Source organism: Cynoglossus semilaevis, chromosome 20, assembly GCF_000523025.1.
Source record: "Cynoglossus semilaevis isolate Cse_v1.0 chromosome 20, Cse_v1.0, whole genome shotgun sequence".
In the NCBI taxonomy this organism is placed as follows: domain Eukaryota; kingdom Metazoa; phylum Chordata; class Actinopteri; order Pleuronectiformes; family Cynoglossidae; genus Cynoglossus; species Cynoglossus semilaevis.
In genome coordinates, this window is record NC_024326.1 from 9,077,916 (window position 1) to 9,089,995 (window position 12,080).

General features: G+C 40.4%; 1 protein-coding gene across 1 annotated transcript in view; it reads right to left on the reverse strand.

Moving 5' to 3' along the window:
• Positions 1–11,837, reverse strand: part of LOC103396408 (calcium/calmodulin-dependent 3',5'-cyclic nucleotide phosphodiesterase 1C) — a 41,381-nt gene extending 29,544 nt beyond the window's left edge. Inside the window, exons 1-2 of the mRNA XM_017042361.2 lie at positions 11,493–11,837; positions 7,077–7,103 (exon numbers count right to left, since the gene is read on the reverse strand). Coding sequence (XP_016897850.1) covers positions 7,077–7,103; positions 11,493–11,593 — 128 coding nt within the window. The 5' untranslated portion in view covers positions 11,594–11,837. The remainder of the gene's footprint in view (positions 1–7,076; positions 7,104–11,492) is intronic.
• Between the last annotated feature and the right edge of the window lie 243 nt (positions 11,838–12,080).

Sequence of the window (12,080 nt, forward strand, 5' to 3'; positions counted from 1 at the left end):
ACACCTCACTGATGCGTCACTGCGGTGACTCTGAGCATTCCACTCTGACTAACATCATAGCAAACACTTGTGTGTTTATTCACACACTCCTACATTCACGCACCATCACACACACCCCGAGCGCACACGCTCTGAAAGCGGACAAGATGGATGTCTGCAAACAGAACACGCGCAGGGCCACACAGCCAAATGTGTTTATTAATCTCTCTGCACTTGACAAAGGAGCTCAGTACCAAGTAACAAACATCATGTTTCAATGCCAACTCCTTTATTGTCTGTTTATGTAACAGCTGAGCAGCACATTACTAATCAAGTCTGTCCCTGCTCGGTGAGTGTTCAAGCCCGGATGAAAAGCCAAGTTTTAATGAATGGGTTTGATAAGTTTCTGCAAAACAAAAAAGTGAAAATTGAAGAGGGACTTGAGCAAAGAGTTTATACATATGTCCGCTTTGTAAGCAGGCAGCTGTACTAACAAAAATATCAAAACATATGGAATTTTTTTTCATGTAAACTGGCTCAAAATATCCTTACAAATGCTATGTAACATAAAGCACATGGGATTTGGGGACCAGGTGGTCACAGGTTGGAGTCCTACCATTGCATCACTCAAAAAACAAAAAACCACAAATTGCCCTGCTTTTGTTTTTTTCTTTGTCCAAAGAATCAAAGCACTTTCCAGGTATTTCCAGGTATGCGCCATTATTTTAATTTGTATTTAGGTGGGAAAAAAAACAAAATGTCTGGCAGCACTACATGTGTTATGAACGTGTCACAGTCACCAGAACCAAATTCTTATCCATCTGTGTCATGACCTGGCTTTTAGCTGTTCCAGCTGGCACTCAGTGATGTCACGGCTGTAAGGCTGCATCTGTGTGAAGCTTTCACCCAGTCTTCTCTCTGATGTACTGCATTACCACAGCTGTTCAAGTACAGTCACGTCCTCCTGTTGTTTAGGTAAAGTATTCCAATAGATCTACGTTTTTCGAGTTTCTTAAAAAGAATCTCAGCTCCTGAATGAACGTGTTAATAAGATTTATTACTGAGTATTTCATTTAGCTGATGTTTTCTGCTTTAAAAAGAAAAGCCAATATTTATGTTCGAAAGAATAGGACGGAGGCCGTGGGCTGCTGATAATCTACATACAGTGTATTTGAGCTGTGTGAGTCTCAGTAGAACTGAAACTGCCGGTGTTAGCTGGAGATGAATGAGTTGAGGCGATGAATAGAACAGATGAATGGGGAGAAAAACACACGCACAAACATCAACACACACACGTACAACCACAGGAGCTGCCAGGCATCACACATTAGGCATTCACAACACTGGAGAACAGTTCACATTTTCACACAGCGCGGTCAAACTATCTTTTTTTTTCTTCTTTCCTGAATGAAAAACACAGATGGACAGAAGAATACTGTCATATTTTTTTATTTCCTCGTTCGTGATAAAAGATTCTGGTCAAACAAACTGCAGCAGTGACCAGAGGAGAGATGGGATGGAGATTACTGAGGCTGGAGGAAGGGTGGGTATAAAAAAAAAAAAAGAACAGATTAAGGAGACAATCTACATCATAAATCTACAATATTATCTGCTGGAGGCAGCAGGAAAGGGGACTTTCATGAGCTGGGTCTTTACCAAGGAAACGTCATCTCTGCTGGAGCATTTAACGCAGCCCATTATTTAGGCTTTGTAATCAATCTCCAGAAGAGCAATGCACTTAGCTCAATAATGTCATTTTTACTTAGGTAAAGAGGGGGGAAATAATCAGTGCAGAAACTTTTAGTGTAAAAAAAATAGAAGAAGAAGAAGAAGCAGCAGCAGCAGCAGCTCCTGTGCCCACACTTAAAGATAGCAAAGAAAAAAGGAAAATCAATGTGAAAGTGATTTGTCTCATTGTGTGCAGAGCAGCTATTGAGAGCTGTTGTTTGGAAAATCCATTCCAAACAGCCATTTGGGCGAGCGTGTGTCGGAGCCACATCTCCACGTGCAGCCCGCTGCATCACGGCTGCATATACTTATGTCAAAGACCGTCTTTATATTCTCAATGTGAACCGGCGCACGAACCGAAGGGCGACTCTCTCACTCTGCACCTGCACAGTTTAGAAGATCTTAAACCGCACGGTGAATCATGCACACTGAAGAGAGTGCCCTCACACCTGATGTGGAGGATAAAGGAAACGGTGGAAAGGGTTGTTTAAGGCGCGCAATTACCCCTCTAATCATTGGGTATGAGAGGGGAGGAGATGGGGTGAAGTGGCGGTGATTTGAGATGGGAGTTTTGAACAGGTACACACACTGACCTGACGGCACCACATCAACGCTTCAGCAGAGAACTTTCATTTTTACATCTCACCTATTATTCCAATAATGTAGTCTAAAGTTGTTGTTTTTTAAAATCTTGGACGTTATTGACACAGAGCCAATCTATGGTATAAATGGACTGTAACTTTCTGGGATTAATTTAAAATATTAATTATGAGCAAAAGGAAGAAGATAAAGTATCAGAGACTGAACTATTTATTTGTTAAAATATTGCCTTTAGAGTTAAATCTGTTCAGAAGAGAAACTTTGCGAAAGCATTATCTTTAAACATTTTTCAGATTTTACTATCTATTGTTTGTGCATTCAAACTTATTAGCACCATCTTTAGGCCAAGAAAGGCAGCTATTAAAATGTTGATCATCACAAAGTTTCTCATGATCAAACGACTGCATAAACTCCCTCTTCAGGACTAAATTAGGAAGTACTTCTGTTAAGAATAATTTGAAGAATTTTATGGACATTTTACTATTGCAATATTACTGCATTAAATAGTACGTTTGTGTATTCTACATACACGCAAGTGATAAATACACAACTCTTCATCGCTGGCCTGTGTTTATCACAGAAACTAAACAGACCAGAGGAGACATTTATGTGAAAGACATAATCACAATTTACGTCTATAACCTTTGAAGATGTTTACTCCCAGTGCATTTTCTGTCCTGGGTTTTCTTAAGTGTTGGCAATATCAATGGGTTATATATTTGTTTAACGTCTGCATTGTTTCAGCAGATCAATCATCAGCAGTAAATTGTCCCAGACAAATTACCCTGGACGGCAGAATAGTGAGAGAGGCCGAGAGGCTTGGAGTAACAGCATCTAATGGGCTGCTTTTGAAAGGCAGCCAACGGCTGGAAGGTTCGTTCGCTGGTTACTGATATTAAGGTAAGAGTTCGATCTCCCTCGGTGACTCCTAACCTTTCTTTCCACTGCTCTTAATCTCTTCAAGCTGTCAGTTTGCTTTTTTTTTTACTTCTCTCAGTTGACAAAACTAAATGTTCTACCTTCTAGATTCAGTGACACTGACACTAATGTTTGTATTTCTGATAAACCGGTCCTGACTGAGCGAGCAGTCGTGTCGATGAATCAGACTGCGGAACATTCACTGCTGCGGGGCAGCGATGTGAACAAGAAGCTGAGCAGAGTAAACACAAAAACAATCACATAAACACAGATTAATACAAACACACACACACACACAGCCACAGCAACGGCACCTGGGCTGACTGCATCAGGCCATTTAGGGTGGACTGGACGTTTGCCGACAACAGATGGACAAAAACTTCCAGCTTTAAGAGTCCGGGCTCCAAGGAGTGAGGATTTGAACATATTTACCCGCTGAAGTAATCACTGTTTCATTAGCTGCTGTTTCCAGGCCAGACAATCAAGAGAATTACAAAAAGCTTTGTGTTGATTGTGCCTTGGGTGATCAATATCTTTTTTTTTTTTTCATAACCGCTTGGGAAAAAGCTTTAATTTCTCTACAGCTCGGCAGAACAAAATAAATCTGCCACATTTACGACCAGACAAGGCAGAGATTAGTCCATGAATCTATGAATGTATCACCAGAAGACTAACACAGTTCCCTCTCTCTCTCTCTCTCTCTCTCTCTCTCTGAGGGTCAGGTTACCACCGTAGCTATGATTCAATCTGATGAATGTATCCACTCTATAGATTAATGTGTCCTCAAAGATCAAACAGGCGTTCCATTCAACTGGAGTTATGGTCATTTTTACAATACATTTACATTCATAATCAAGGACGTGTGTCAGACAGACCAAGAACGATTGTTTTTTACTGACTGTTCAACGATCATCCTGCTGTTTGTTTCCACCTGAAGGCTCATTCTTCTCACTGAGCTCAGGGTCACAGCACTCACAGGAACTACAATCGTTTCCAAAGCATCACAGCGAGCAGCAGTGGCCACTCCATTTTTCTGAAGCATTTTTCATCCCTATTGTATGATTTCATTAGGGGACGGTGGCTAAAGTGGTGGTGTAGTAGTAGGTCTCCTGCCTGACACCGGTGCTGGCTTCGTTAATCTACAAATCCACGCAACAACCAACGCAACGAAAGTGATTCGACCAATTTTTTCCCACCCGTGTTCTCAGACTAAATAAAGAATGTGATACCTAACTATATAACTAATAATAATAACTAATAAATGAACGTACTGGCTAAAGCGACTAGAAATATGTTATTTAGTGTTGTCATTTTCTTAACACAGAAGAGGAATGAAAAAAACCTGCATTTTCCTTCTTTCTTTTTTTTTAAATCAGTGTATTGTATAGTACAAAGTCTATGTGGTTTAATAATAAAGGCTGACCGGCATAGCAACAGTAACCAAGGGGGATGGGACATGAAAGTGTCAGTTGTTGAAAGAGCCAATCACAACAGTAGACATGGGGTGGAAAACTATAAGCCAACCTCAACAGCAACAGGTTTCACCACTGGAGTTTCACCACTGGAAGTAAACACTGGAAGGACACATACAGCACACAGGCCGAAGCACGACCTTTTTTATTCCGTCTTCTCTCGCCTCCGGCCCTACTTTAACTCTCTTTCCTTACAAACAGTCCTCTGCTCCATCCCTACCCCGGTGACAGGGGCTATCTCTCTCTCAACATCTGCGTATGTAAGGGGCTGTCCTGGAGTGTCAGTAATGACAAAGTCCCAGTGTTCCTTTCTGCCAATTAGCCTGGTCGTAATTACACAGACACATATGGAGCTGTCAATCATCGTGCTCCTCCACACAGGAACTCCTCCACCCAGCAGAGAGAGAGAGAGAGAGAGAGAGGGAGCCTCCAACAGCTCGCTCACCTCACACTGTGCCAATGAGGAGCACGAGGAGCGCTCCGTTCAATTACTCTAACTGTGCAGGAATCCCACAGTTCACAAGACTCTGAAACAGCACTACAGTCGGGGGAAAAACACTTCTGTTTTTGAGCTCCATTCGTGGAGTACACTGGTACAACTTACCAGTTACCAATTTATGCAGATGCATTCTCGTGATTGGAGCTGGAGCGGGTGTTGATGGGGTTCACTGCGGGTCAGTTATCTTGGAAATGCGAGACCATAAATTAACAGGCATATTTATCTGGCTTTAAAAAGACCAGGCTGTTTTTCCTGATTATCAGAAATTCCTGTGAAAGGAGAGGAATTCATTTGGTCTCAGCAGTGTTGCCTGAGTAACGGCACAATGATATAAATGATCCCACATCAGCTCCTGCTGTCAAACCTGACACGAGTCTGTATTGTTATGAACATTAGCCGCGCCGCCGCTAATTATACTCTTGCTACTAAAGAAAACCTCATTTGCATTATCTGTAAGTGGAACAGAACTGGAACAGTGACTGCTGAGCCGGTCCCACCCAGAGTGGCCTGGGTCTCCAACAGTACGTATGCCAAACCCATTCATATAGAGCCATGACAAACTTCACATTCAGTTTCTAAACATGCCACCAAAAAACACTCCGCTAATGACAATAATTTCAAGACCAAACAAGATGGCAACTACGCCGTGTTGGTAAAACTTGCTTTTATAAGTGGGATGGCAACTACGCCGTGTTGGTAAAACCTGGATCTAAATGACAGATCGATGAAGAGAACAGCATTCAATGTAAATCTGAGAAGTAGCTGGAGTTGAAGAAAGAAGAAAGAAGAAAGAAACTCTTAATAGACATTAAATTAGAGTTAAAAATGGCCACAGTGAGTCATTTGGTCATTTGGTTTAAAGGTACAGTGGGTAGAATCTGTCCGCAGGTATTTTTAGAGTATAATTACACAGCACAGAGTCATATTTTGTGGAATTTGGTGTCTTTTTTTTTACCATCACTGCCTTTATCACTCAGACCTATAATTTGAAATGTTGACTGTTGACATCTGATTATGAATTATATATAGTTTAAAAGGTTTAAGAGAAGAAAAAACATATAAAATAATCCAGTCATTCAGAGTGCAGTGGTGTCAATATTCCACCTGCTCTGTCTGGTCGTCTGGTCCTTCTATTCAGCTCTATCACACAGGGCTGGGATGATTAATGAAAGTGTCCAATAGCATTATTCAGATCAATAAATGAACACATCTAACAAACGATAGTTTATTGTTCTTTCATCCACTGGCAATAATTGATTTCTGTTTTCTTTTCACACATTCAGTTCTGGCTAATGGAGAGACTGATTTCCCCTGAGTGTCTCCAACAGAACTTAACTAATGAAAGTTTCATAAAAATAACATGAACATGAACAGCACCAAAGTTATTCATCAGGCGTTTCACCGCGATCACTCCTGCTGACAGTGATGCTTTTTATGACAGACTATTAGGATCACATTCAAGAACGAGAACAATTAAAACTGAGAGAATAAAGTTGTATTATTTTTTTTTAGAAATTTGAGTTTTAAATTAAATAGAATTAAGCACTAATTCTAACAAATGAAGAAGTTCACAAGAATTAAAATGATTAAGATTATAGTTGTAATATCCTCAGAAATATACTTAAATACTTAATACTTAAATACTGATTCTTTAATTCCTACAAGAACAGACGTGCAAGGAAATTATTTAATCACACATAAAAAAAAAAAATTCTTTAATTCCAAGCTTGGTGGATTTATAAAAACAAAGTAAGGTGATGGTTGGGATGAGATTTGTTCCGTACAATACTGTTGACAAAATGGTGACGTGTGAGACTCAGTGGTGGTTAATCATGACAGAGGAGAAGGAGGAAGTCCAGAGTCCTGGGAGCAGCTCTTACCTCTGGGACGTCTTCTTGTACTTGCGGCTGCCAGAAAAACAAACAAACATGAGAATTGTGAGGCGCCAACCAAAACTTCACTCTTTGTCCTGTACTGAACTTCAAATAATAAAATATTAAAAAGACTGGAACCTGCAGCAGACGTTGGATGGACACTGTCCATTTCTTATAAATGCTCTATATATTACTGTAAACTAGTTGAAATGCATAGCGTGACACACACACACTAGAAAACACCCACACAGACACACAGGTTTACGATTAAAAAAATCTTTCCTAACTCTGGGTCAAAGACTTCCCAGAGGGCGATCTATAAAAACGCTGCTGTATTCAAATGTCTTCACTCATAATCTGTATGTAAACACAGCAAATGTTTTTCAAGCAGCTTTTGTTGCTTTGTTTTCTTTTCTTTTCCCAGCATCCCCGTCATTCAGTGGCGTAGTTACATACACAGAAAAAAAAAAGTATAATGTTTACAATCACTTATGCAAATTAGGAATTAAAAAGAGCCATAATGATATTCGAAAACGAATACACATGCAAACCACTTCAACCCCTGACATCCCACCTACTGTGCGATTGCACCCGCTGGGATCCTACACAGTGACATTAAAACACTACAGTACTATCAGCTGGCCTGAAACACACCCACACATCCACGAAGAGTGAACAACAGTGTTCTAAAAGCTGAATCCACACACACACACACTTAACACGCCGTTAGCAGTGAAGTGGAGGGAAGGACAGATTCACTCCTTTGGTCCGGAGACTTACTTAAAATTCTAGTCACGCAGTTCACAGCACTTAGCTTGATTTGTTTCTCAGACATTTCCACTAACCATCTTTCACAGAGCTCAGCAAAAAATTGCAAGCTAAGGAACTTGGTCTGTGTGCAGAAATGTTGAAGGCTCCCTTGGGTCAGTGAAAAAAAAATCAATTGATCATATAAGGTCTGTTCTGTAATTAAGAAAAAAAAGTGGAATGATGTCAGGGTTGAAAGTATGAAATACAGGAAGATAACTGTAGACAAATGTGAAAAAAAAGATAAAACTCTAAGGGCAAAGGTTAAAATCTCTAATATGTCCAGTTTGGTCACTTCAACTCTGTATCACCTATCCCACCGTGTGCCCTTTTCCTGCTTCAGCCGTGCCTTGTGCCCCTCGTGTCCACCGACAACACAGAGCTTCTTCTAATTAGGCTGCTTTAACATACTGTCCTCGGCATAATGAGGATGTGGGTTGAAATGAGTCACGGGAATTCCAGGAATTGTTGTGATAATGAGGGTCACGGAGAATTTAATAAGAAAATCCAGACCTAATAGACCAAAGAAAAGGTCAATCAAATCATGGCCAGGACAGATGATTGATTAGTTACTGGTCGTTTGGTCACTGGTTAGACCAGTCCAAATAATATTTGCATTGGAGGGCAGCTGAGGGTTTCCAATGTAAAACATACACATTTGTGTCTTGACTGGGTCTGTTATCATTTTTAATAATGTGTTTTTTGTTTAAAAAAAACACACCTTTGCAGGTTAAATCATGTTTTGAATATAAGCCAAACTGTGGTTGTTGAGGAAACAAAAAAGATTCTAAAAAATAAACAACTGTTTTTTTTTCTCATGCAGAAGTTCAATGACACAAAACGTGCCATATATTGCAATGTCCCTTTAATCAACTGAGAACAAATCTGGTGATAGGTGAAGCACTGAACCATCAAAAACTTCATTAAGGTTTTACTGAGCCTGTCACTGTTTTTACCGTCACCATTTATAGGTTTGTGCCCAGGACTCAGCCTTTCACAGTCAGGGAGCGCAATCACAATTAAACCTCACCGACCCCTAAGTCCACTCATCACTTTTGACTACATTGTAACTTGGTCTTGGCCACAATTTAGTCAATACTTTTATTTAGTTTGAGTCAAATTTTAGGTTTAAATTCGGTCGACGATGAAGGCGACGGTTCATGTTTCGTGTCAAAAGAGAAATAATCCAGGTTTATTTTCATTCTGACACAAAATTTCGTTAGCTTTATTAGTCATATTTATTTATCCTATTTACATTGACTTATGTGTTCTTATTGTTTAATTTTATGTATCATTATATTATTCATAGACATAAAAAATAATCAATAACGTCCATATATCTGTCCTAGTGGACGTGTCTTTGTCACTCTAGTGTACAGAGTTCCCACTCCTGGCTTTGAACCGTCTTCTGTTTATTCTACCACTGGACACACACTCACTCTGATTGGATCTCTGTTTACATGTCCCGCCTTCTAGCCAAGCATAGCTCTAATTGACTTGTAGTCATTTCTTCCTCGTGTATACGTGACACATAATATACATTTTTTTGTCTTCTTTTTTGTAGTTACGTATCGAGCCAATTCATTAGTTTTGGTCTTGATGTCACTGAAGAAAAATGTAACACTGTTGTCCACCCTTGTTGCTGTTAATGACACATTAGAACACACTGAAACATTTCATCACAGATGTTCTAAAACAACAGTTAAATTGAAAACATTTGCTGCAAAAAAAAAAAAAAAATCTCGACTTTTTAAGGCGAGTGCCTCAGAAATATGACGTAGTCATCTGGCAACCTTGATCCTCCTTGGGCCGAGTCTTAGTTGCCCTTAAGGGAGCACTCGGTAATGAACTGTTGATCAAATGATTAAATAATTCATTGATTTTCATTAATCAGCGTGTGACAGGGAGGCCGGCCCGTCATAGTGACCTAATTTATTAATGGAAATCATTGGGGATCCATTTATCGATGCAGAAACACCAAGGTGCATTTGTCAAAGGGACGTCATAAAAAAAAAAAAAAAAAAAAATATGCGGCTCGTTCCTTGATGAGCGCATCACTCAAGGTTGAACCGAGGAAGACCCGTCCAGATCTGGAGCTCTCTCTGGCCGTCCACAGATGATTGGTGTACTCTGGAGTACACTGGCCAGAGAGAGTGCAGTGATAGTCATCCAGTGTGCACACACACACACACACACACACAAATCATACCGCTGCCAAACAAATCTCCCAGGATAAGCTGGCAGCACATACAATGTCGTAAATGTCACTTGGCTGCTGCATAACCTCACAGATACACATCTGATGTATAGAATACACACACACACACACACACACATATGTGGACACACAGAGCAAACTGTCAATCCCTTCCTGTTAAAACATACAACCTCCGCTGTGTGAAGAGTCAACATCTGTGTCTGTCCGAGCTTTCTCTCTTCAGACAGAGGCTCTTTGTGAGATTAAAGGCTAATGTGATCCCTGACACGCAACAGGAGCCCAGAGAGCGGCCAGCAGACTGCTGCAAAGCCATTATAGAAAAAATAATAATATATATATATATATATGTTTTGTTTTGTTTTTTAATAAAAAAGTCCTGGGCCTTCTGTTTATGTTTATTTGGCTCACTAGGCTTCAGAATTCCTGAAAACGACAACGGGTGATAACAGTTTATGACAAAATGAGTCATCTGACAAAACAAGATGTGGCTGAAGGTTGAAACCGCACGCACTACAGACCTAAAATGTCCAAATATCATAAAAATACTAATAAAAAAACCACTAATGGTGAATAAGTACGGGAGAGAAGTGAAGATGCTGCTGCATGAGCCCACGCTGGGTCCATTCATGTCGTAGTTGTTTTTTGGTGCAGTGGGAGAGTATTTCATTGACACCTCCCGGGGGGAAAAAAAGGAAAGATATCTTTTTCTAAACACAACCCTCCCAGCAACACAGCTGTCTCCTCCCCCCGCTGAGGGGCATGATGACAAACCCCTCCCATCCCTTTTTATTGGCACGCACTATAAGCCCCATAGGGATTTCATCTTTGGGCAAAAGGTCATAAAGGTGTTGACAGGTTGACGTCCACGTCTTTCAATCGTTGGAATATTTAAAGTTATAAAAAGGATTTTCTTAGTGGTTAATTTGTTTTTATAAAAAGCATTGGTTGTAAAATGTGGGAAAAATTCAGGGACTGTATGGTGTATACTGTATGTACACATATTTTCATTCATCAGTTATTTGCTTTCTGCGTACACCTGTGTGCACAACAAGAGTCTGGATCTAAAAAAAGAAAAAAGGAAAGAAAAAAATGTAAGGCTCCACATGGTCACCCCTATTTTGATGCACTATATTATTCCCCACGCAAAGGAAGTGGTTCAAACACATGCAAACACACACACACACGAGTAAATAAATTAATAAATTTAAAAAAAATCTGAATTTTTACTCAATTTTATCCCTGAATATTATTTTTTTTAAAATAACAAAATACAAATATTCAGAAAAAATGGAAATAAAATTTTAAAAAAGCATGCAGTAAAAAGATACATGTAGAGACACTTGGCACTGCTACACTCAGACACTTGTTGAAAATGATAATAAAGTGGTAATACTCACAGTCCTCGGAGTCGGAGCCAAATCTTCTCAATCTGTTCCGGCTGTAGGTACTTCAGGGCCGTGCTTTCAAATTCCTCAATCTCTTTGGTGGGAGACTCCATGTCAGAGGCTGTCAGTGGTCGGGACGTGTCAACAAGAGATTAAAAAAGTCAGGTCGCCAGATGCTGAAACCCAGGATGAAAGAAAGGTTTCCTTCTTCTTCTTCTTCTTCTTCTTCTTTTTCTTCTTCTTCTTTCACACTTGCAGCCAGAGCTGTGAAGGGCCGAGCACCATCCTTCTTCTCTCTCTCTTTCTCTCTCTTTTTCTCTCCTGATTGTGGGAAAGAGGGGGATCCAAACTCAGAAACAGTGCGGTAAAGCAACCAGACATGAAGCTGAAACAGTGGTGAAACTGCAGCTCTGTCTGCTTCTCCCTCCCTCTCTCTCCCACTCTGGTTCTCTCTCTCTCTCTCTCTCTCTCGCTCGCTCACTGCTCTCCTGTGTGAGCACAGGGCTCCTGGAGCTGTGCCATGCTCTCCCAGCAAACACTGGATGCAGACGGCAGGGCAGCACAATCCGGGATTAACGCACACTGCCAAGCGCGCTGCAC